General features: G+C 51.8%; 1 protein-coding gene across 1 annotated transcript; it reads left to right on the forward strand.

The window, feature by feature from the left end:
• The first annotated feature begins 994 nt into the window (after positions 1 to 994).
• KIF25 (kinesin family member 25) lies at positions 995 to 17,773 on the forward strand. Its single transcript, XM_055390581.1, is given in 10 exon segments — positions 995 to 1,090; positions 2,182 to 2,196; positions 2,198 to 2,254; positions 5,666 to 5,815; positions 10,432 to 10,608; positions 11,948 to 12,099; positions 14,827 to 15,009; positions 15,420 to 15,575; positions 17,518 to 17,649; positions 17,652 to 17,773. Coding segments are annotated over 10 exon segments (1,149 nt in total). The 5' UTR covers positions 995 to 998; the 3' UTR covers positions 17,687 to 17,773.
• Positions 17,774 to 26,331: the final 8,558 nt, after the last annotated feature.

The following is a 26,331-nucleotide window of genomic DNA, read 5'->3' on the forward strand; positions in this document are numbered from 1 at the left end:
TGTCTGAGCCCGTCCCATCCCAGTTCCTCTATTTTCCAGGGCTTCTTTCTATTCTCGTTCTTTTATTTTGCCAAAAAAAAATTGTAACAAAACTTTGGAGCTCCAGGAAAAACCTGACAGCATATATAGTATTTTGGGGGGGATTGAGGTAAGTTTATAAACCAACTTTGGAAAAGCTGGCATCTTCATGAGTTGACTCTTCTATTCAGGAACATGCCGTGACTTTTCACTTGTTTGAGTTGAATCATGTATTTTCAGGAGCCTTTTTATCATTTTCTTCATGAAGGATTAGAACATTTCTTATTAAGTTTATTTCCAGGCATATTTTTGTTGCTATCACTGATAGAGTCTCATCTCCCAGCATGTCTTCTAACTCTGTTTGTATATATAGAGGCTATGGATGTTTTCACATTAATTTTATGACCTGCTGTTTTGTTAAATTATTTTATTGATTTAGTAATTTTCTTTGTCTTCTCATTTTGGATTTCTCAGATGTATGGCCATATTAGCTCCAAGTAGAGATTGTTTTGCCTTTTCTGATTCTTATGTCACTAATTGATTTCTTTTGTTCAACTGCATAAGCCAATCATAGCTCAATGCAATATTAAACAGTATTGCAGGTAAAGAGTATTGCAGGTAGTTGGCATCTTGGACTTTTCCCTCCTATTACTGGGAAAAACTCCAGTATTCTTTAAAGGTAAGATGTACACAAAGCCTAAAATATTTACGATCTAGTTTTTTCAGAAATAGTTTGCCAACCCTTGCCATAGATTAGGAAACTTAGAAGGCGGCAACCCTGTGCAATGTAGATGCCATGATGAATTATTATTTCTAAAACACCAACTGGAAAAAGTAACTTAACTAGACAATTAAGGAAATGCGAACACTGACTTTTGGATGGTGTTAAGGAATAACTAACATTCATGTTAAGGGATGGTCGTGGTAATACTGTTATGTTTTCAAGTCATGATCCTTTACAGATATACTGGCCTTCCCAGATGACATGGACCTCAGGTCAGCTTCGGTGTGAGAAGCAGGCCAGGCCTGGGTCTGGAGCCGTCCTGGCCTTCCCAGATGACATGGACCTCAGGTCAGGTTCAGTGTGAGAAGCAGGCCAGGCCTGGGTCTGGAGCCGGGTTATGTGCACATGGAGCTCACTTTTCTATTCTTTCTACTTTTGTATCTTGGTGTATTTTCTGAGTGAAAAGTTAAAAAATATCTCAGCCCTGAGCATCTTCCCACACAGTGCTCACCACACCCTCTACATTATGCATGTGGAACACCTCATAAGGGTCCCCCCCTCCGTGTCAAATTAATGCCGCTGCTGGAGGCGACGTGGATCAACTGAGCGTCAGGACACACTTGAAAATGAAGGAAGGAAAAAACTTGGTTCCAGCTAAGTCAAAACCTGTAGTTCAGGAAACTGAGGTTCACATTAAAGCCTACCTGACCAAGTGCAACCAAGCACCAGTGCTGGGCAGCTGCCAGGGAGCCTGTTCTCTCACCGTGCTCCAGGCTTCTTTCAAATTGTGCAGGAAACGGCATTTTTTGGACGTTGCTTCCTATTTTATTTGTACCTGTTTATAGACCCAGAACCACATGAGGTTTCCTTTTCAGAGCGGACATCCAGTCCCATGATATCGATTCAAGTTCTGCTGAACTGACCTGGGGCCTAGGAAAACAAGATTTTTAAGAGCTTGAACATAAAAATCAAATGTTATATATCAAATATTGCTCAGAGTGGGATTTTTACATTGTGATTATTGGGCCCTCTAAAGTAGAGCTAATTTAGTTATGGGATAATTATATCCCCCCTCTGTCCCTCTCTCTCTCCCTCCCTCCCCCTCCTCCTCCCTCCCCTCCCCTCTCATCTCCCCTCCCCTCTCCTTTCCCCTCCCCCTCTTCCCTCCCCTCCCCTCCCCTTCCTTCCTTCCTTTCTTGCAAGCATCTGTCACTTCATATATGCTTATTACATTTTCATAGCAGAAAGTACTATCTTTACTCTTTATTAACCTCTGTTATCTTGAAAAATAACACAGATTAATCTTTTGTCCAGGAATCCTGATGGCGTTGGGGGGATGGGAAGTACATGGGGCGTTGTGTTCCCAGGTTTCTGAGTCTGCATGCTAGAGCAGCTTTCTGCTTCTTCTATTAATGCAGCATTTTCACTTTGTCTCTCAGGGTTTATGGTCCAGCAGTCTCAGAGCGTGGTCTTTGGAGATGTGTGCCCCCTACTCACGTCTCTCTTGGATGGGTGAGTTAAAATATTTTTAAGGCCAGTCATCATAGTTACATTTGAATATAAGGAAGCTTCACTGTGCTGTGGAGTGAGAATGTAGCATTAGAGTCTGAGCATTCTACAGCACTGCAGAGCATGCCCGTGGGTCACCCAGCATGGACTCCGCTTGCATCTGTGGAGACTATTTCCGCACCCTGGGAAAAGGAGTGAGAATGATTTGGAGAATGCTTGTTAAATGAGCATATCCACCTGGGATTCCAAACTCCACTTTAGTTACAGTGCATGTGGGCTTAAGCCTGTGAGTGCAGCTGCCATTCTCTCTGGGATTCTAACATTTCAGAATTTAAAAAAAATCTGTAAGGAATGTTAATGTCAGATTTAGGGACTTTTCCCTTTGGGAATCAGCCTTCTATTCTTGCAATATGCAACTACTGATGTCAAAGGCAGCAGGCTGTAATTTAGGAATGAAGAATTTTTTTTACTTAATGGAGACACCTTAAGCCAATACTTTCCACTCAGGGGCCTTTTGAAGAATCTCAGTTTTGTGGCAGAAGTCCACATAAAGTTCCTGACGAAGACTTACTTGCATTGTCCAGCAAAGACTTCTGCACAGCCAACCTCAAGGAAACTCAAGGACCTAGAAACTGTAATTACACAGTGTGCTGCGCGTCCCAAAGGCACATGATCCAACGAGTAGGGTCAACTCAGGAAGCTCCTGCATCTGACCACGCACGCACGCGGGGCCGCTCCGCCAATCATGATGCAGTTGCTGCTTCAACTCTTCCTCCAGAGGGCTGGAATTTTTATACCCATCTGAAAAAAATGGTTTTGAAAATGATAGGGGAGTCTCTTTTTAAGTAGGCATCTTTTAAGTAAGCAGATTCCAGAAATAAAAAAGACATTGTGGTCACAGTGATCACTGCCAGAACTGCCTTTCCAGGATAATGCGAAACAGATGGAGTTAGTTTGAGTTCTGAGTCTTGTCAGCAAAAAGAGTCAAACTCTGTAAAATATTGGGAGAGATTTATCCTGAGCCAAATATGAGTGACCGTGGCCCATGACACGGCCCAGGAGGTCCTCAGAGCACATGCCCAGGGTGGTCGGGCGCAGCTTGGTTTTGTACATTTCAGGGAGACATGAGACTTCAATCCAATTCATTTAAAAAATACATTGGCTCCGGAATGTCTGGGTTAAGGTAAAGGATTATGGAGACTAAAGTTCTCATTTGCAGAGGAAGCCTTTAGGTAGCAGCTTCAGAGAGAACAGAGCGTAGATGTTTCTTATCAGATGTAAGATCTGTGTCGATGTTAAGGCTGGAGGGTATCATGAGGCCTGTCCGGCCCCCACTTCCCATCATGGCCTGAACCAGACTCTGAGGTTAAATTTTAGAGTGCCCTGGCCGAGGAGGAAGTCCATTCAGACGGCTGGGGGGCCTTAGAATTGTATTTTTGGTTTACAGCTTCCTTCTCTGGGAAGTTTCCTTTTACTGTTCATTCTTAAGTGGTTGAAAGACTCCTGTAAGAACCCATTTATCTGTTGTAGTCAAAGATATTCTCCACACAAAGAAATGCATGTAAATGAACTCAGGGAAGCTGGAAGAGACATAGCCTATAGTGGGGTTTTGTTATGAATGCCTTGAGACTTTTTAATCCTGGAAGGAAAACTCGCAGGATGCTAACGCAGAGGCCTGATCAGCTTGGCGGGAGCTTGTGGTTTCCAGGCTCTTGTGGCTGGAATGTAACAGTCAACCCTAGTGACTCAAACCGTCAGCCCCAGGACTGGGCTCTGCTGCTTTTCCTGTCCTTTTCTAGGGGAGACTTAGATGTCAATCAGAACACTGTCTCACAATCATTTTGTCAAAACAACAACCTTTATTTGTTGGACTTGTGGTGGGTGCACCACGTTAAACCGGTATTGATACATTGGAGTCACAGTTTGAAAGGAGCCGGGCACATTCCTCAGCCCCGGGCTCAAAACAAACAAGCCCAGTACAAACACATCCCATCTTCCCATCTCACCACATATCGCCATATATCTCTCAAACTTCCTGAGCCCAGTACAAACACCACCAGGAAAGTCTCCGATAAGGAGACAGCCGTTCAAAGTTTTACTGAAGGAGCGGGAACCAAAAGAATTCCTTTGTTCCCCTGTAACTTTCAGGCTATAAAAAGCAAACACTCGCATTGTTCAGGGCCCTCTTGTATGCTGTGGAATGGAGGGACCAGGTTCGAACTTGTAATAAAGATCCTTGCCGCTTGGCTTTGACTCTGGACTCTGGTGGTCTTCTTTGGGGAACTAATGGTCTGGGCATAACAAGTTGACCAGTTAAGTCAGAATTTCTGAGTGCGGGACTTGCTGAATCTCCCCAGATGACTCGGATGGGGGGTCAGGGCTGGAGATCCTGCTCTGAGGCATGAACCCACTTAGCATCAGGCCAGGTGGACCCATACCTTTACAACCATGAACATCTTAAACATCATGACTAAGAGGATGATTTTCTATCATACTTATTTTAAATATTCTTCCAGATATTTCTGATCCTCCCATTGATATTTTGGGCTAAATAGCACAATTGGAAGGAAATGTAGGGATGTTGGTAGTTAACTTCTCTGAAATAAGCTGCAGTCAGCTAATTGAGAGTCTTGGGGCCGAGAGGCAGCAGGTGCTACTGTCACAGAGAGGACCTCAGCACATGTGGATTGACTGTAGACATGAACACCTCAAAGTCCACAACAATTACAAAGTACAAAATTTTTTTTTGTATGAAACATATGCAAAAATAGCTCATGCTTGTAATCCCAGCACTTTAGGAGGTTAAAGCAGGAGGATCCCTTGAGTCCAGGAGTTTGAGACCAGCCTGGCCAACATGGCGAAACTCTGTCTCTACTAAAAATACAAAAATTAGCTGGGCGTGCTGCTGCATGCCTGTGATCCTAGCTACTCGGGAGGCTTAGGCAGGAGAATCGCTTGAACCCAGGAGGCAGAGGTTGCAATGAGCCAAAATTGCGCCATTGCACTCCAGCCTATGTGACAGAGCAAGAATCCGTCTCAAAAAAAAAAAAAAATAGTTACAGTGAAGGTGTGGGGATTTAGGAAGGCCTTGCTAAGGTCAGAATCCCTATGTGAACGCTGAGCTGGTGGATGGGGAGATGAAAACACCCAGGAGAAACCGGGATGGATGAACCCACGCTGTGTGTGTGTCAGTGCAAATACCGTTTAATCCAATGTCGTACAACAAGATAGCAACAAGGATGGATTATGCAAAAAATAGTTGTAGTTAAATGAAAACCTAATTTATAAGAAATGGAGTAACAGGGGAATAGGAAATGAAATTTATTGAAGTTTCTCATACAAGTGAAAATTTTTCCTGGAATCTTCTTGGCACCCACGTGTGTTTTGCTGGACTGAATCTGCTCTGAATTTTAGGTACAATGTTTGTGTTATGGCGTATGGACAGACGGGCAGCGGAAAGAGCTATACCGTGCTGGGACGCCATTCGGACGACGGCCCTGTTCTGCCGCTTGACCTACGGAGTGACTTAGGAATTATCCCTAGAGTGGCTGAGGAGCTCTTCAGGTACTGCTGATGGTGATGAGTGGGGCAGAGAAATATGGCAGGGAAGCCAGGCGGTCAGCACCTTGGTTATCACGTGGGAAAAATTATTACCATTTGAAGAAGGTGATTAAACCCCATAATCTCATCAGATACATTCAACACTATCAAGTGCTTTCATACTTCTGGGCATTATTGCTACCAATTCCTGTGATGAAATTATGTTGAAATTCTATCATTAAGACTAAACTTTATTTTTAAATTTTTTTAGAGATAAGGTCTTGCTTTGTCGCCCAGGCTGGAGTGCAAGGGTGTGATCTCAGCTCACTACAACCTCCACCTCCTGGGTTCAAGCGATTCTCCCTCCTCAGCCTCCCGAGTATCTGGTATCACAGGTGTGCACCACAACGCCCAGCTAATTTTTGTATTTTTAGTAGAGACGGAGTTTCGCCGTGTTGGCCAGGCTGGTCTCAAACTCCTGACCTTAGGTGATACACTCGCCTCGGCCTCCCAAAGTGCTGGGATTATAGGCATGAGTCTCCGTGCCTGGCTAAGACAAAACTTCTTGAAAGAGATCCCGAGTTACAGGGTTCCTTAGGCAGGGGTGGAGGTGGGGGATGGTGAGGGATGGAGGTCTTCTGTCCTGGAATGGGAAGCACAGAGGGAAAACTCCCGTCCTTCCGTCGTCCTTCCGTCGCCCTTCCTCCTGCCGCCATCAGGAGTGTATGCATCCGCTTCTCTTTAGGGGTCCAGCCAACATGGCCTGCGAAGATGCTCCCAACCCGTTAGCACATTCTCGAAAGAGACCCACTGCCCGTGTCATGATTTCACCAACATAGTTAGTTCTAGGGAAAAATAAAATAGTAAAAAGTCGTCTCAGTGGCAGGGCGCGGTGGTTCAAACACCTGTATTCCCAGCACTTTGGGAGGTCGAGGCGGGCGGATCACAAGGTCAGGAGTTCGAGCTTGCATGGATGGTGCATGTCATTAAATATTCAACCAGTCATTTTTCCTTCTGCTAAGCAAACTCTTTAAGTTTCAGAAACAAAGGCTCAGGCAAGAGCACTGGGGAACTGAGGTAGAAAGCGGGAGAGAATGGTGGGAGTTTCAAGACCCCCCGCCGCGTTTCTTCTCGTCCGTGAGAGCGGGGACACCGTGGTGGAAGGGGGCGATGTGGTGTGGCAGCACGTCCCGGACGTCGGCTTCGCAGTGTTCCCAGTGTGAGCTGCGTGCGTGCTTCCGAGGCCGTTTCCCCCCTCAGCTGGGCTTAGAGATGCACGATGCACAGCCAGTGAGAGCAGGCGTCCTACGTTCCACGGCTGCGTTTCCGTTTGGCTCTGGAATTTGCCGACGGAAGCATATCCAGGGCGGCAAAGGGCTGCCGGGGCTGGAACGGCGCGGCGGAGGAGGCGGGAAGGGCGCTGCGGGGGGGGGGGGTGGGAACGGGAACGGCGCTGCGGGGGGGGGGCGGGAACGGCGCTGCGGGGTGGGGGCGGGAACGGCGCTGCGGGGTGGGGGCGGGAACGGCGCTGCGGTGGGGGCGGGAACGGCGCTGCGGGGTGGGGGCGGGAACGGCGCTGCGGTGGGGGCGGGAACGGCGCGGCGGAGGAGGCGGGAACTGAGCTGAGGCAGCACTGGGAAGGGCTGTTAACTGCCTAAAAGTGTTCGGGAAGATCCATCAGGAAGATGGCCAGGCGGCTGCGCCTCTCCAGAAACCGGATAATCAGCGTTACCAATGGGCCCATCGCATTACTGGCAAGCGTTTCAGTCGCCTCGTTTCTAAAATGGTTTTTCCGTTTTGCTGTTCTGAGTCTCGGGTGCTGTGCGTCTCCCTCCAGGGCACGGTGATTTGCGGCACTGGAATCCCTCAGTCAGAGTCTCAGAATCTCTGCTCTTCCAAGTGAGTGGCCCCGGGCAAGGCCGTACTCTCCCTACACCTCACCTTCGTCGTTTGCAGAAACGAGAATCGGAGCAGACACGGACCGTGTCCTCCCTCATCACATCCACACACGACCTGGAGAGGGGTGCGCTGGGCCAGGGCTGGGGGTGAGCTTGGGTGTTCGTGACTCAAGTTGCAAACGGCCCTCTGCCCAAAATGATACAAAACCACAATGACATCAGTGCTGATATCAGAGATAGTTTACAGGAACCCTTTACCCTGAAAAGGACTACTCTTAGATTGCTGAAGTCACCAGATAAGCCATTTCCTGTCGTTTTAAAGTAAATAAAATGCTACTGCCTGGATTCCTTGGCTCAGCACGCCTCTCTCCTTTCTTCTAAACCTGGTTGTTGACACCGCCTCCTTCCCGACTGCTCTCCGCTGTCATCCTTATCAACAGGAGTGTGTGATGTTTCTCCACCTGCTACACACTGTCAGAGGCACAAGGGATCCAAAAGTTCATGTGATCAGTTTTCTGCTTTTAAAAAGTCTAGAGTGGAAACGGGTAATTATGACCCAGTAGAAAATGGGCAGGAACAGATGGCAGAGACAAAGCATGGCCCCGCCCCTCCCCGCCCCACAGAGTCAGGAGAGCTGCCTGCATTGGAATCACACTGTTCATTGCAGGACCTGGAGTCCTTTGCGTGTGTGTCTCGCCTTCTCAACACTTTGCTTCTTAAAGGCTAAGACTGAAGCTTGTGGTTTTCACCATTGTCCCTAGAATCTAGTCAACAGCTCAATGATTACTTGTGGGAAATCTCTCAAATTAACTCCTTGGTATTACGTAATTGAGAAATCTCTAACTTAGGTTTTGTGACACTCAAAGAGACAAACTGACACATAAATGATGGGCCCAAGTGTGGAGGTTAAGTTTCTGGATATGTGGTGCATTTTTGCCTAAGGTGTGGAGAGGAGGAGAATGTAAAAACTAGTTTAGGCTGGGCATAGTGGCTCACACCTATAATCCCATAACTTTGGGAGGCTTAGGCGGGTGGATCACCTGAGGCCAGGAGTTTGAGACCAGCCTGGCCAACATGGCAAAACCCCGTCTCTACTAAAAATACAAAAATTAGCCGGGTGTGGTGGTGCATACCTGTAATCTCAGCTACTCAGGAGGCTGAGGCAGGAGAATCACTTGAACCTGGGTGGCAGAGGTTGCAGTGAGCCGAGAATGTGCCACTGCACTTCAGCCTGGGTGACAGAGCGAGACTTTGTCTCAGATAAATAAATAAATAAATATAAAGTAAAATAAAATCTGTAGCTTAGCTAACTTCATGTTTCACTGTTGCCCACACTCAGAGTGTTCTCAGCAAACCCCAGTGCTGAAACTGTCTAATCCAAATCTTGATGCTTTGCCAATAATGATTTTTACCTGAGAGTTTTACTTACTTTCTCTTTCATTTTAGTCTTCATCATTTTCTTGACTGTTTGTCATTAGAAGACAAAACTCCTCTAGAGCTGGATGAAAAACTCAGCCTGGCAGCGCCTGGGTGGGAAACATTCCTGCTGGATTTTCCCTCGAGTACAGATAGCATCCTGTCACTCAGGACTTCCCGCCCGGTTCTCAGAATAGCCTTAGGAACAAGAAAAGCACAATGCTCACCATCGGATTGACATCACCGTGCAGGTGGTAGAGAGGCGGTCACCTCCAGCAGAAAGAAAGAGGCCTTTGTTATTTGGTGACGAGGTTGGAAGGGGAGTTTTGTCAGAGACAAACCAGAAAGCCAGAGGGAGGAGAGAGGAAGGGAGGGAATCCAGGGTTAGCACTCACCCATTTCTTGTTGTGGGATTAAGGTTTTATTTCTCTCTCTCTCTCTGTAGTATCTTTATTTAAAAACATTCCTACAAGCCAGCACATAGTTCTTTAAAACATGGAGCAAAATAAGATGTGCAGCTGCTTTTTGTTTTTTTTGAGATGGAGTCTCGCTCTGTCTCAGCTCACTGAAACCTGCACCTCCCAGGTTCAAGCGATTCTCCTGCCTCAGCCTCCCGAGTAGTTGGGACTACAGGCATGCACCACGACGCCCAGCTAAGTTTTGTATTTTTGGTAGAGATGGGGTTTCACCAGGTTGGCCATGATGGTCTTCATCTCTTGACCTCATGATCCACCCACTTCAGCCTCCTGAAGTGCTGGAATTACAGGTGTGAGCCACCATGCCCGGCTGTGCAGCTGCTTTTAAAGAGCCCGAGCTGGTTTTACGGGTCTTGCAGGAAAGTTGCAGTTGGAAGGCATAAGTGGAATTGGAATAAACTCTGGACTCAAGCTTCCCTGAAGTGGAAAAGTTTTAAAATAAACAAACCCCATCACTGGAGAAGTGCTAGAGGCCCGAACATCCTTGCAGCTTGCCTTGGGTGTCTGCAGTGATCGGTCAATGGGGCATGGTAATTTCTAGACCACAGCCATGGGATATTCAGGCTTCTTCGCCCTGTGTGTTTAGAATCCTCAGTGTACTGGTTGCAAAGATGTTGGTTTAAATATAACTCTGATAAAATAACTGCTCCCAAGATACGTATTCACCCTACAACCTAAATGGCACACCCTATTTCCCTGAGTGATCTTGGGGTATGTAACGTGCAGCCCTCTGCTCAGACCCCAGCAGTCTTACTGAGCATCCTGTAGGGCGTCTGGGGCTGTGATTGGCTTACACTGAAAATCACTATGTGAGACTTTCTGTAAGTTTCTCTTGTGTGTTTTCTCGCAGGCTCATTTCGGAAAATACCTCAAGAAGCCCAAAGGTTGAAGTCTCCATAGTGGAAGTTTACAATAATGACATTTTTGACCTTCTGGCCAAAGACAGCATTGCAGCAGTGTCGGGGGTCAAGCATGAGGTGATGACAGCCAAGGATGGACGGACAGAGGTTGTGCTGCTGGCCTCTGAGTGAGTACTGCACCTGCCCCGTGCTGCTGGCCTCTGAGTGAGAACAGCACCTGCCCCTCCCAACTGGTCAGGAGGCTGCACGTCTCTAAACGAGCTCCCCACACCCAAGGATCCCAAGGAGAATCGGCCGTGGTGGCCCGATCAGTGCTCCTTGTCACTGAGTGGTTCCTTGTGTGTTTTCATGCTTTGTATGTGTTGCACAACTCTCAATTTGCTGTAAGAATGATCTTTCTTTAAAGGTGGCTATGTCAGGATGATATATTTGTTAATTAGCTGGAATGGGTGATCATTTCACAATGTATTCGCATATCAAAATATCAAGGTGTATACCTTAAACATACACAATTTTCATGTCATTAATATCTTAAAGCTGTTAGAGATAAAAGTAAAAAAAAAACACAAAAATATTTTTTACAATCAAAATTAAAATAAACAAATAAATGTATCTTTAAAAAAACCTTCATAAGAGCCCCTCAGATGGGCATCATCCCATCTCACAGATGAGGAAGCAGACTTGTGGAGGTGAAAGAACTTGCCCACCCTACTCAGGCTAGGAGAGATGAACTCATCCACATTTGTAAATATCAGTATTTCACAGAATATGATAATGAATCCTCTTGTAAAAGTGAGGATCCCCCATATTAAGTATTTTCCTCAAAGTTCCCTATTGTCAAATCCACATGGATGTGGTGGGTTTGCCCCAGTGGGGGTGCAGCTGGGAGGTGACAGAAGGAACCCTCCCCATGAGTGAGGGCCCGGTCAGGCTGCCCATCCTGGGCCCCGGAGGCAGCAAGGGAAGGGCCCGCCAGCCATGCTGAATGTTTCACAGAGCTGAAGCAAATCATCCATGCAACCCTGATACGGTCACACAAAGTCACCCAAAATTTGAGCCTTTGACTGACAGACTGTGATGGAAATGTTATCTCCTGCTGATTAAGAGCTCTGATTAGCAGTCATATCTCATCCACTAACATGGGGAAATGGGTTAAACCTTTATTTCATAAATCAGATTTGATACACAAAATATTTTTAAAACATGGTTCCTGGAGGCTCTAATAAATAAAGGAATAGGTGATGTTGAAAAGGTTAGCAACCTCTGATTTTGTTCTGAAACAGTCCATTATTTCAGGGTCAGCAATTAGAGACGCTATAGGTTGGTTAGGTCTCAAAAGGAAAAAGTTTGCTCTACCATGTTTTAGTGTGCCTGAGACTGGCTTCAGTACCCCATTGGCATGCGTGGCTCATGTGAGAGGCTTCCCTGAGCCGAGGAGGCTTGGAAGTTGCCTTAGGTAAGGGGGGCCGCCCTCACTGTGTTCCCCACTGCTTGCCTTGTCTGTAGGGCTGTTGGCAGCGCCTCAAAACTGATGGAGCTCGTTCATGGAGGTCTGCAGCTCAGGGCAAAGCACCCCACCCTGGTGCACGCAGATTCCTCCAGGTCTCACCTGATAATTACGGTGACTCTAACCACAGCCTCCTGCTCTGACAGCACTGGTAAGTCACCATTTGTGCTTGGTCAGTGGCAAGTAATAGAAAAACCCACTTAAGAAGAAAAAAAATCAGGCCAGGTGCAGTGGCTCACGCCTGTAATCCCAGCACTTTGGGAGACTGAGGTGGGTGGATCACCTGAGGTCAAGAGTTTGAGACCAGCCTGGCCAACATGGTGAAACCCTGTCTCTACTAAAAATACAAAAATTAGCTGAGTATGGTGGTGCAAGCCTGTAATCCCAGCTACTCGGGAGGCTGAGGCAGGAGAATTGCTTGAACCCAGGAGGCAGAGGTTGCGGTGAGCCGAGATTGTGCCATTGCATTCCAACCTGTGCGACAGAGCAAAAATTCTGTCAAAAAAAAGAAGAAGAAGAAGAAGAAGAAAAATCAGCATGCCTGCAGCATCTAAGGCCTCTCATGGGACCCAGCATGGGAACAGCAGCCACACCTTTTCAGTATCTGCATCCCAAACCCAAAAGTCCACTGGGATCCCAGGCTGAGAAGAAAAAGTGAGAGTGGGAGGGAGGAAAACACTCTGCTGAATAAAATATAATGCAGAAAGAAAAGCAGGGCATAATGCACCTTGGAGTACATGCATTTGTCATGGAAGAAACAATGAGTGTAATTTCAGTTTAAAACCAAAATTTCAAACTATGTAGTATATAAAATGATTCCAGTTATGTAACTGTAGGGGAGGGTTGCCCCTACACACCTGTGGGTCTTTCTCGTGAGGTGGAACGAGAGACTTAGGAAAGAAAAAGACAGAGAGACAAAGTATAGAGAAAGAAATAAGGGGACCCGGGGGACCAGCGTTCAGCATATGGAGGATCCCACCAGCCTCTGAGTTCCCTTAGTATTTATTGATCATTCGTGGGTGCTTCTCAAAAAGGGGGTTGTGTCAGGGTCCCAAGACAATAGTGGGGAGAGGGTCAGCAGACAAACACGTGAACAAAGGTCTTTGCATCATAGACAATGTAAAGGATTAAGTGCTGTGCTTTTAGATATGCATACACATAAACATCTCAATGCTTTACAAAGCAGTATTGCTGCCCGCATGTCCCACCTCCAGCCCTAAGGCGGTTTTTCCCTATCTCAGTAGATGGAGCACACAATCGGGTTTTATACCGAGACATTCCATTGCCCAGGGACAGGCAGGAGACAGATGCCTTCCTCTTGTCTCAACTGCAAGAGGCATGCCTTCCTCTTATACTAATCCTCCTCAGCACAGACCCTTTACGGGTGTAGGGCTGGGGGACGGTCAGGTCTTTCCCTTCCCACGAGGCCATATTTCAGACTATCACATGGGGAGAAACCTTGGACAATACCTGGCTTTCCTAGGCAGAGGTCCCTGCGGCCTTCCGCAGTGTTTGTGTCCCTGGGTACTTGAGATTAGGGAGTGGTGATGACTCTTAAGGAGCGTGCTGCCTTCAAGCATCTGTTTAACAAAGCACATCTTGCACTGCCCTTAATCCATTTAACTCTGAGTTGACACAGCACATGTTTCAGAGAGCAGGGGGTTGGGGGTAAGGTTATAGATTAACAGAATCTCAAGGCAGAGGAATTTTTCTTAGTACAGAACAAAATGGAGTCTCCTATGTCTACTTCTTTCTATACAGACACAGCAACAATCTGATCTCTCTTGCTTTTCCCCACATGTAACAGAAAGAACACAGGCCTGTGAAGCCTGGGCTGCAACTCTCAAACTTGAGCTGCGTCCAATTCCCTGCAGCAGGTGGTGGGAACTAATAGCAGACACCACCCACGCTCAGGTTCAGCAGGGCTGGGACTGGAGCCAGAATGTGCGTTTCTGCAAGGATGCGGCTCGGGGGACCACACCTGGAGAGCCACGGGTCTGGGGCCGGAACATGAGACTGTAGTCCCATCAAAACCTGGTCTCAGTGGGTTGACACTGGAAAGGCCATTTCTCACTCGTATTGAAGGCCAGCGTGGCTGAACATTCCCCATCCTTCTTGCCGCCGTGGCACTTGAAACATTTGGCCTCCGAGGTTGCTCGGGCAAGGGAAGGAGAGGTGACGGGGAGGTGCTGACAATAGCCCCTGGCCAGCCCAGAGTGGGCCACAGCTGGGCACACGGCCTTGTACCCGCAGGGGCTGGAAAGGCACAGGTGTGTGATGTTTAGGGAGCACCAACAATCTCTACCAAAAACACTCCCGACACAGGGGAGGTGTGGCTGCCAGTGGTGGTGGGAATAAGACTGGATTTCATGTCCTTTAAAAAAAATTGTGTATACTTTCTATGTTTTGCACAGTGAATAAATGTTATTTTGCTTTTTTAAAAAACCTAAGAAGTTTGTTAAGAATAACACACTACAAAGACATTTGCATTAAAATTAAGAGCCCTTTATTTAGGATTTGTGTGGAAGATTATCGGACAGATTGTAGAATTTATTTCTAAAAGGGCTCATAGATTTTCTGAGTGGGATTTTAATTAACATGATTATCAAGTCTTCCTAAGAAGCATTATTTGATTTCCTCTGGGCCAATTAGGCATTAGTTCAACCTTCCACAGTGAAGAAAGCTGCTTTCTAACTTGTGTTTTCCCCCAGAGAAGCCACTATCCCCTGGACCTCTGTGGAAATCCCACTTCTTACGGGGTGGGAGGTGTGGGCAGGAGGGTGCAGTTCAGAAGCTTCTCGGCTCTGACTGAGGCAAAGCACAGCCTCGTGGCTTCATGCAACTGTTTTCCTCCTCGTCGCTCCTTGGTCCCTTGCAGCAGACCAAGCCTGCAGTGCCACCCTCCCCAGGGAGCAAACAGAGGCAGGAAGGGCAGGAAGGAGCCGCAGAGCTTCTCAAGGGGCCTTGGCTCCACAGCTGGTTCCCGGGAACCCCGCAGGGCATGAGGAGCAGGTGCAGGCTCGACTACAGCTCGTGGACTTGGCCGGCAGCGAGTGCATTGGTGAGCAGGGGCAGGCATTTCCCTGGGGGGTGGGTGCTGCAGAAGCCTATGATCTGATGGAGCTGGATGTGCAACCAGGCAGCCCGGGGAAGCTCTGGGCGAGCCAGGCATTTCCCCCTCCACAGGTGAGTTCCAAATCCCGTTACATTATCAGGGATTGGTTCTCTTACCCCGGCAACCCGAGAGTCATGTTCCTCACACTGGCCCTCTGGGAAGAGAAAACCTGAGTTCCCAGCAGGAGCTCACTTTGAGCTGTGAGCAGAGCCATGAAAGACCCTCACTCTAATGCCTGTCCCATCCATGGCCTCCCCTCTACCTGCCTGAGAGCCACTCCTCCCAAGGAGCTGGTTTTGCTTTTCCTGCCTCCTTTCTTGGTGCAAGTGGTGATGGTGCGTGGCGGTCCTGTCCAGGTGTGTCTGGAGTGACCGGGTTGGCCCTGAGGGAGACGGGGTGCATCAACCGCAGCCTTGCGGCCCTGGCAGACGTCCTGGGGGCTTTGTTGGAGCACCGCAGCCATGTCCCATACTGGAACAGCAGGCTCACCCACCTCCTTCAGGACTGCCTCGGTAACTGTTTTCCCCAAAATCCCCCAGGATGGGGGACCACGTACCCCAGGACACGTGCACACACGTCTGGCCTGCACGTCCTCGAGGGCCACCCATGCACCCCCTGCACCTCCTGTGCCCTCGCTGTGGCTAGCTGGCATTCCCACGGCACGGTGGTCATTCTCCTGCGCTGTCTCACCTTGGCCTGGTTGCGTGCTTGTTCGGTCTGTGTGTGACTTGCCTCCTGGTCGGGGCTCAGTTTCTCAAGGGTGGCAGCCCTGGCCTTTCTCTTCACCAGGGGTCCGCCAGAGCAGCTGAGGGCTCTCTAGGCTGCTGCTGCGTGTGTGACCTGGGTCCCTCCGGCTGTGTAGACCTGCTTAGGCCACAAGTTCCTTGGGTCTTTTGGGGGCAGGTGCCAGAAGCCTGGACGCAGCAGATTAAGCACCAGTGCCAGGTGGGGCACAGGCGGCCCCTGTGTGGAGTCATCCATCTGTGGCTGGATCTGGGCTTTGCGGTTTTTGGGGAGCTCAGTTAGTGCCCCCTCCCCCGACTCAGACTCCAGACTGGTTGAAAGGGAGGACCCGAGGAAGCATTGCGGCTCTTCCTGACTCAGGGTGCAGGCAGAGTCCCCCAGAGGTGGCCCTGGGCCCTGTAGGCCCTGTCCTGAGAAACGGCCACCGCAGGACGGCAGGGGCACATGGCCACCACAGTGGGGGGGCTCCTCCTTCCTGGGAGGGCCACCCTGGGAGGTGGTGGAGGGGCCGCTGGTGCTCGGGACTCGGGGAGGCTGGAATGTTCCGGACACTCTCCCTGTCTCTCATTGTGGGGTATTTCCCCCTCTCATGGCAAACTGGCTTCCTCCACACGGTGAATAACAGGGCTGTTCACAGGAGCATATTTTTGGATTCTGCCTTTAAGAGAGAGACCACCTGGTACTCTTGGATTCCAAAGTTCGCAGCCCCAACAGAGAGACAGGGTGACCTGGGTCAGGTGCACAGCCCACCCGTGATCTCAGGGGCGGCACCGTGGGGCACACAGTACCCGAGAGCCAGCAGGTCCCTCATGGAGCCCCGGCCTTGGCCTCTGGGGTCTGCACTTTTCATCCCCCTTAGCTCTCCCTTCCTTCTCGTTGTTTTTGGTTTTCATCTGTAATTTTTAACCCTCGTTACGGGTCCTGAAAAACAGGAAGAGACAGCATTCCCTAGGAGGAGAAGTCCTGGGCACACGGCCCCTGCCCCAGGGGGGCCTGAGGGAGCCGCAGGGCCATGGGCCGTGAGCAGCAGGTGTGGGCATGAGGGAGATCTGGAAAGAGCAGCCCCAGGGGGCTGAGCGTCCTGCAGGGTCACGTGCAGACTCAACCTAGGGCTGACTTCATACCTCCCAATTCCTGGGACACAGGAGTGTGAGTAGAAGGCCTGCAGCTTCCCCAGGTGAGGGGCGCTAGTGACCGGCTGCTGACCCTCCGGACCCAGGTGAGGGGTACTAGTGACCGGCTGCTGACCCTCCGGACCCAGGTGAGGGGTACTAGTGACCGGCTGCTGACCCTCCCGGAGGGTGAGGGGTGCTAGTGACCAGCTGCTGACCCTCCCTGACCCGGGTGAGGAGTGCTAGTGACCGGCTGCTGACCCTCCTGGACCCAGGTGAGGGGTGCTAGTGACTGGCTGCTGACCCTCCCTGACCCGGGTGAGGGGTACTAGTGACCGGCTGCTGACCCTCCTGGAGGGTGAGGGGTGCTAGTGACCAGCTGCTGACCCTCCCGGACCCGGGTGAGGGGTGCTAGTGACCGGCTGCTGACCCTCCTGGACCCCCTGTCCCAGGAACCTGCCAGACGTGGCCACTTTCCCGCTGGGGCGCCGGGCGGCCCTCTCTGCAGCCGCCCATCTCGGGCCCTGGTTGCCAGCACGTTGGCACTTTCAGATGCTGCTCTTCTTTCCAGCTTGCATGTTGTTTTTCTATTTTAAAGGAGGTGACGTGAAGTTACTGGTGATTCTCTGCATTTCTCCCAGCCAGAGGCACCTGGCACAGACGTTGCAGGGCCTGGGTTTCGGGATCCGAGCTCGGCAAGTCCAGCGAGGCCCTGCCCGAAAGAAGCCGCCAGCTCCCAGACGGAGGGGAAGAGGAGGCCGGATTGAATGCATTAATGAGTTTTTCTCCTAAAACTGTGTTTCTTGTCCTTGCTTTATAATGCATATATCCTTAGAAATAAACAGGTTTCACGTGGACTCAATAAACCTGGCTTTATTCCAAAGCACCCTCATGAATGTGGATGGGACCTCCAACTCCTGCCAGACCATCAGGCAGGGCAGGCTTCACAGAGGAGCTCCTTGCAGTGCGGCGGCCACCAGGTGTCACAGCAGGCACTCGCTGTCCTCATCAGACTCTCCCCAGAGGCCACCCTGGGCCCTGAAGGCCCTGCCCCGGGAAACTCGGGAGCCGGCAGAAGTAGCTGTGGGCAGGAGGGCAGAGGGTGTGAGTGCCCCACAGTGGGAGCTGGTCAGCCTGGGCCCAGTGCGGATCCCACCCGTGAGCTGGGGAGGTGCTGCTGGGCACGTATGGCCCCAGAGCCACCAGGCCTCACACAGAGCTGCCACCTCCGCCTCCTCGAGTTCGTGCTTTTCCTTTCCCCCCGGGCTCCCTCTTTCTTCACCACTGTTTTTGCTTGTCCACCACACTCTGCATGAGGAGCTGTGTCAGGCAGGGAGGGGGCATCTGGGGCCAGCCTCACGAACCTGGCATCTCATTTGACACAAACGCGGCCCCCAGGATTCCCCACCACAGGCTCCAGGACCAGATGGACTCTGGTTTCCATGGTGGCTCTGTCACCTCCCAGCTCTGCATCCCTGGACGGTTTGCTTGGCCTCTAAAGCCCGGCTTCCTCCTCGGCAAAGCCAGGTGAAACCAGAGGGTTGGGAGCCTTAAAGGAGACAAGGAGCAGCTCTGGAGACTGGCCTGTGACTTCCACTGCCGTGGGGCTGAACTGGCACGTTTAAGCCCCACCCCACCACAGGGCTCCTCTCCGCCTCACAAGGGGATGCATGGTGACAGCTGCCCACCGCGTCCTCTGCTGGAAGGGTGCCCCCTGGGGCTGCCCCCATTTCCACCGGGCCCACAGTGACAGATGTACCGTCTCGGACCCAGCAGATCCAAGAGCAGGGTCCTGGGAGGAACGCATGTGCGGAGGAATGGGGGGTCACAAGCACAGACCAAGAACACCCCATTTCTTACCAGCAATCATTTTGGCTCTGAGAATTGGCTGGGAAGCAGGTTTTGGAGAGGAGTCACAGCTGGTAGCTTTCAGATGATTTCAATGCCAGGAAAATGATTTTTTTTTTACTATATCCTGTTTATGCAAGAGGGAGGTAAAATGCCTTTTCTAGTAGTTAGCACAAACCAAGTAAACCTGTGCCCACATGCGGCTCAGGTGAGGAGCGTGAGCTGTGGTGGTCCTGACTCATGGCGGGCAGAAGGGTAGGAACCCCCTCCCTTCCTGGGAGCCCAGAGCAAGGGGTGGAGACAGGCAGGGGGTGTTCAGAGCCCAGTGTGCTAACGGCCTTTTCCTGTACTCCTTTTCCCAGGGCGGAGCATTCTGCCTCATTGGGAGTGGGGACCTGGCCCAGGCTGCTGGGGTCCAGCTTTTAGTCAGGGTGGCCAGGAGGGCAGGTGCACGGGGCATCATGCGCTGAAGACAGAGATGCTGGGCTTCTCCCTGCCAGGAAAGGACTCAGCCAAACAGTGGGGCTGAAAGCAGAGACATCTGCTTCAATTCATGGTTTTTAATATAATTGGGTAGAGATGATAGACAGTAGATAGGTGAGATGATGGTGAGATGGTAGATGATTAGTCAGTGAACAGATGGCAGATCTGTAGATCCATGGATGATAAACTCATCAGCAGATAGATCAGATTTAATCTCATATATAAAAAATATCATTTCAATGTGTAATCAATATGAAATCAATATAGAGATATTAATGAGATATTCAAGATTCTTTGTCCACACTAAGTCTTCAGAATTGGTGTGTTTCCCACTGACTGACAGCGCCCCTCAGCACAGGCTGGCTGCAAGCTTAGGGGGCCACAGGTGGGCAGCCCACCTAGCCCTGTGCTGAACCCCACAGACAAATGCCTCCATTTTGTAACACCACCTATTTTTAAGGTTCCCTTGATTATCCTAAAGTGAAATTATACGTGGATTATATAATCCTAACAGAGCATGCCTTTTTTTTTTAAAAAAAAGAAGAATCAATATAATGATGTAACTATAATATAATGGAGAAATAGGCCAGATGCGGTGGCTCACACCTGTAATTTCAGCACTGTGGGAGGCCGAGGCAGGCGGATCACTTGAGGTCAGGAGTTTGAGACCAGCCTGGCCCACATGGTGAAACCCCGTCTAAAAACACAAAAATTAGCTGAGCATGGTGGCAGCTGTAATCCCAGCTACTCAGGTGGCTGAGGCACGAGAATCACTTGAACCTGGGAGACTGAGGTTGCAGTGAGCCGAGATCGCATCACTGCACTCCAGCCTGGGCGACAGAGCGAGACTCAGTCTCAAATATATAAATAATAAAAATAAAAATATAATGGAGAAATAAAAAGATTTTTTTCTGTGTATATACACGTAAGTATATTTCAATTTGTAAAACTTTCAAAACAACTACATCTGAACACACAGCGAAGTAAATGAGTTTCGGTATAAGAAGGAAGACAATATTCAATTTATGTATATTCGACAATTTAAAAATAAGGGCCAAGTGACTGTATCTGTGTGTGTGTGCACGCACGTGCATGTAAAATTTCCAGGAATGTGGCCGCTACAAAAAGCAGACAGACACACAGACATGGGATTGTCACAAGTGTCCCATTTGTGACTCACATGTCACCAGCAGTATAGCAACGTGATATAATTTTGTACATGGTGAAAACCTCTTGGTAATGTTACAAAGTTTCAGCTTCTCTTGGTTTACACAACTGTTGCATTCCTGACACATAATGTACATTAAAACTGCAGAAATAATCCTTCCTGATTTTGTGGAGAGCAGTGTGAGGTTTCAGGCCTAGATCACCAAATGCAGGATTTCCACCTGTGAATGTCTGACGGGGGCTAAAGCCACATGGCCCCCAGGACAGTATTTGCTGGGTGGGAGTGTCCTGTGCCTTGCAGGGACCTGGCGTCCTTGGTGCCTGTCTGCTCAATGCCACTTGTGTCCCCTCATCATTGTGATGACTTGAATGACCCCACAGGTTCTGAGATGCTCCCTCAGTGCCCAAAATAATATCAAACTTCTCTTTAGGGTTGGCCCTTAGGCAGGCAGATGCCCCCGGCTCAGGAAGCCCCTCACCGGCTTGCTGAGGCGCGAAGTTCCTTTAGTAGGACAGAGACACCAACGCACAAATGATGGACTCAGGAGGTGGCAGCTCTGGTGAGATGGAAGCTTCTTTGTGGAGCCTGCACTGAACAGCAGCGCCAAGCAACAACTGCCGCCAGGCCCTGCTGTCCTCCTTCTGACCTTGAAGGGCCCAAGCTGCTGCCATAGTGTGACCGAAGGGACAGCCTGGCTGAGCCGCGTGACACTCGACAAGCCTTCTTTGTGTGTTTGATGAAGTTCCTCTCTGAGCAAGGCCGGCGTTGTGATAACCAAGCTGCCTTTGTAGAGGATGCGTGGACGCCTCGCCCCGCAGCCGCGTGGGGCCCACAGTGGTGCCCCTGAGACGGGCACCATGTGAAAATGGCAGAGCTTCCCTCTGGGGAAGTGTTGGATGGGCTCTGGCCAGCCTCTACGCGGGATGGCAGAGGCGCGAGTGACTCAGGAACCTGCCAGTCACAGCCTAGAGCAAGGGCGTCTACAGAGACTGGGAGTTGGGGCAGTGGGCGTGGGGGAGCTTGGGCCCCAGGTACCGGACCCCACTGCCTGCCACCCTCGACGCCCCCACGCTGCAGACTGGAACCCTCTGCCCCGTCACAGGGCGTGCAGCTGAGTCCTCGCTTCCCAGGTTTTCGTCTGCCTCTCACTCCCAACTCCTCATTTCCTAGAAGGAAGCCTGGGTCCAGTCTTCACCCTGGTCCACTTGGCCACACCCAGAGTGCCAGGGTTTCAGAGCAAACCAGCCCAGTCTCCAGGGTGTGGGGCTGCAGGCACTCACCCCACCGCTGGCCACCACCAGTGATTTCAATGGCCCATCACCGTGGTGCTGACACGCAGCCCCTAAGAAGGGAGAGGGAGGGACGGACCCAGGAAACATACAGAAAAAAACCCAAAACTAGTCAGTGACTAAAACTCAAAGACGTCCCATCAATTAACAGCTCTGCTCTGGGGTTACTATCTTCATGTTCATTAGCTTCTTCCTCTTGGCTCAGGGCCTCTGAAGGTGTTTAGGATCAACCCATTTGAAAAGCAAGGACGCTGAGGCTGTGGAAGTCCGCGTACTTACTGACTCGCAGTGCCTGTGAGTGGGCAGGAAGGAGCGTCTGCCCCTCAGTCGTGGTCCGGCTCCTCCTCTCACAGAAGTGGACCTTTGGAGGGCAGTCCCAGCGCCACGGAGAAATGCATCTCCAGAAACACTCGTGGCTTCCGCAAACTGAGCACAACCAGACCTCCTCAGTGCTGTCCTAGGGCACAATTGTTCATGCACGAGAGCCGCCTTATGGGGTGAGCGCGTGACTCTGATGCGAGGTTTATGTTCCCAGGGCTGACATGTCTGGGAGCTTCACAGCTGGACGAGGCATATTTGGAGGGCGCCTTGAACCTGGACAGCACCCCCTCCTTGCCTCCCTCAGGCCATTTGGCCACAGAACCTGTGACATGGGCAGGCTCAGGAGAGGAGAGGAGGAAGGGAAGGAGCCCAGGCCCCGAGGAGGGAAGATTGCCGGGGGCCAGGGTGGGGGTGGGGTAGGGTGGGGGTGGGGTAGGGTGGGGGTGGGGTAGGGTAGGGGTGGGGTGGGGTGGGGTAGGGTGGGGGTGGGGTGGGGTGGGGGCCCAGGGCCCAGGGCTGGGGCAGCTCTGGGTGCCAAATGCGGTTTCATCCAGAGGACACTGCAAGGCTGGAATAAAACACCCTGCCCTCTTCAGCTTGTACTGCGTCAGAGGCCGCTGGTTTTGAAGAGATTTGCCAGTGATCTGTGGGAGGAAACACTCAGCAGAGGTTTAGGTGGCACGTGGAGACTGCGCGGGGAATACAGCCCAAATGGGGAGGACAGAAGACACCACAGCCACCCAGGGTGCGAGAGCTGCGACAGGCGCCTGTTAGAGCGGAACGACAGGGGCCCGGCCCCATCTCGGGGTCCGGGGTGGCTTCCCTGCGGGGGCAGCCTCTGTGCAGAGGCCTGAAGGGTCCACAGTGGCAAAGGGGGAATGACAAAGTGTCTGCCTGTGCCGGACCGAGTGATCTGTACTATAATTACCCTGTGAGGGGCGCACGCCGCCGTCCTAGAGCATCACAGACACCAGCGCCTGGGCCTGCTGGTACTCGCCAGAGGTCCCTGCGTGCCGAGAGTCCGCCCTGGCCATCGTTTAGTGTGAGGCAGGAGGGGGCCAGATATGGTGGGGACGCCTGGCTCCCCCAGATCTCTCTTGCCTGCTCTTTCCTCTGCAGGCTGCCTGTGCCCCGCCCCGTAGCCAGGAACAGGCCCTGGGGAGTGGTGGGAGGCCGCACAGTGCGGCTTTCGGCCCTGGATGCTCCCTCAGGACTGTCTGGGACCAGGCTCGTCTCACAATCCGAATTAACTGCAGACCTCACTTCGAGAACAGCCTGGCCCAGCCCTGATACTCGGGGAAAGAGCAGCGGTCGGAGGAGGCAGGAGGAGCGCACGGAGGGCAAGCTGGGGGCCCACATGTGGCTGGGGCAGCCGTGGCCTCCTCAGCACAGTGTGAGCCCAGCAGCCTCGCCGTGGCCAAGGCCCTGGGCCTGGGAACTTGTAATCCAGTCGCTGACTTTGCTTAGTTAGCAGAAATGGAAGACACCTCATTTATGGAGGCCGAGGTGGTGGAATGTTGACCCTGGGGGTGTTGCTGTGGGAGGCCAGTGAGCTGTTAGCCCAGTGGGCAGGACCTGGGTGACCGACGCGCTGGGGGTCTCATAACTCCCTGGACCTTCTCCTTTCTTGGTGGAGCTTGGCCAAAACCCACGGACATTTTACATCTGTTTCCCTGAATTGCTAGGGACGCTCTGTAGTTTCAGCCACGCTCCTCGGGCAAGCCCCGGGATGGGGTGGGGGAGGCCAGAACAATGTGGGGTGGGCGTGGCCGGACGCCAGCTGCCCCTCCGCAGGGGCTTCAGCTCCATCACAGCCATGTGGACTCTGGCTCAGCCTGGGTGGACAAGGAGGTGTATACAGTTGGCACAGCCAGAGCAAGCCAGCCCTGCCCACTGAGGTGCACAGAGCACCAATCCCCCGGCCCTCCCTCCCTCTTTCACCTGTTCTGTGCCCATTTATTGGCTGCCTTCTGTACCGGGGTCTTGCTTTGGCACCGAGGAAACCGCAGTCAAGGCTGGAGGCTCCTGCCTTGAAGATCCCAAGACCGGGATGGAGACCAGTGAGCCGGATGTGTCCCAGCGTGTAATGCAGGGTGGGCTGAGTGCGCCCCCCGACGTCTGTGTGGGAATCCTCACCAGCAAGGCCATGGTGTTAGGAGGGGGGGGGCCTGTGGGAGCCAGTGAGGTTGTGAGGATGGAGGCTCACGGGTGGGATTAGTGCCTTTGTAAGGGGGGCCCTGGGAGCTCGCAAGCCCCTTCCGCCCTGACAGGACGTAGCGGCCAGGGAGGGGGCCTGGACCAGGAATGGAACTGGCCGGCACCTCGATCCTGGACTTCCAGCCTCCAGAACCGTGAGGAGTGGGCAGAGTGAGGCCACACGGTCTATGAAGATCTGTTGTAGTGACCAGAGGGAAGACACAGTGCAGTGGACACGCTGGGGCTGCTGTGTGTCCTGCAGCCTCTCTGGGAGCTCAGGGCACCTGCTCCCAGGAATCACACGTGAGAAGCAAAACACAAGGAGAGGCTGCAGGGAGGCGGCCCTGGACCCCCGCTGGATGCCTCACTTCACACACCTGCCACCGAGGGGGACAGTGCCGGCCTCTCAGACCTGCGCCCCAGCCCACAGGTGGGCACTCCACCCCTGCACTGTCAGGGCTGCCAAAGCCTCATGCCCTCCCACCACCTTCTGCTGGGCAGCCCCTTCCTCAGAGAACAAAGAGCATTTTGGTTTTTTTTGAGACAGGGTCTTGCTGCATCGCCCAGGCTGCAGTGCAGTGGCATGATCTCAGCTCACTGCAGCCTTGACCTCCTGGGCTCAAGCGATTCTCCCACCTCAGCCTCCTGAGTAGCTGGGACCACAGGCGCCACCATGCCCGGCTAATTTTATTTCTATATTTTTTGTAGAGATGGGGCTTTGCCAGGTTGCCCAGGCTGGTCTCAAACTCCTGGCCTCAAGTGATCCGCTTGCCTTGGCCTCCCAAAGTGTTGGGATTACAGGTGTGAGGCACCGTGCCTGGCCATAAAGAGCATCCCGGAGGCTCCTGAGGCGTGTCCACCTCCCAGCCCACCTCCTGCAGAGGCCCCCATTGGAGGCCGGCCTGTTCCCATTGTTACGTGTTCCCATGTCCACTCAGGAGGGAGCCTGGCCCGCACCCCACAGGGCACACTCCTGCATCTGGCTCTGAGGACATGCTTCTTCCTCTTCTCCCACTGCGCCAGGCCCTGCCGCTGCCCGAACACCGTGGATGTCCAGGGCTGTGGGCGGACAATGGCCCTGATGTCCAAGGACAGACAACAGAGGGTGCAGCGAACAGGTCCCCACTTAGTGACGGTGACGTCCAGTTCCTGCTGCATGCACTGGTTGGTGACAGCAGCAGTGGCTGAATGGAGAGAACCACACCCCTGCCAGCAGGAGGCCTGGCTGGTCACCTGAGCACAGACGCCAGGGCAGAGCCAGGAGGGGGACTCAGGATGAACACTACCACACTGGGGCGGCTGGAGAACCAGGCATGGGCAGGCGGTGAGCCGGGAGGGAGCCCCAGCCTGTGCCCAGTGGCCCGGGGGCCTCATCCGTAGCCAGAGGATGTGAGCAGGGAGTGGCAGCCGCTGTGTGACCCAAGGTTCTGAGATCAGAGTCCCCACCCTGGGCCCCGTTTTGAGGCCTGAAACTTCCATGGTTAGATGGTGATGGGGAGCCCTCCTTCAGGGAAAAAGATAAGATTGCAAATTCTAAAGTATGAAGATAAATCTAAATACAGAAACATTAAAAAACCACCACATCGCAAAGTTTAAAAAGCTGAAAAACACAGTAACACAATATTTGGTGACGGTTTTATTGGTGAGCTGCCTGTGATTAATAAACAATTAACCCATGCCATGTTCCCCACTACATGTTCGCCTCTTTACGCGCCTTTGTAGAATACCAGCTTTCTCCTGGCAGGGCTGCCCGGGATTGGTTTTCTAACCTTGGCACCTGGAAGGCAGCCTCCCCATCACAGCTCGCCGCCGTGAGAACGGTCATGGGCCCGGCTGCAGGACCGGCATTGCCTACCACCTCCAGCCTCCCACTGCCAGCTCTGTTTCTCTTGCGGTCCCCACACCTCCCAGGTTGGGAGTACATGTCCACCTCATCAGGTGACCTCTGGCCCTGGCCATCCTGTCACGAGACTCCCTGCTGCTCCTACAGGTAGAGACGACATGACTGGGAACCCCGAAACGTCTCCCAGCAGACCGAGCCAAGTGCGTGTCCAGTTCAGCCTCCCCTACGCAGGCCCCACACACCCACAGGGCCCTCAGTGCCCCT

Source organism: Gorilla gorilla, chromosome 5 (genome assembly GCF_029281585.2).
Source record: "Gorilla gorilla gorilla isolate KB3781 chromosome 5, NHGRI_mGorGor1-v2.1_pri, whole genome shotgun sequence".
NCBI classification, from domain to species: domain Eukaryota; kingdom Metazoa; phylum Chordata; class Mammalia; order Primates; family Hominidae; genus Gorilla; species Gorilla gorilla.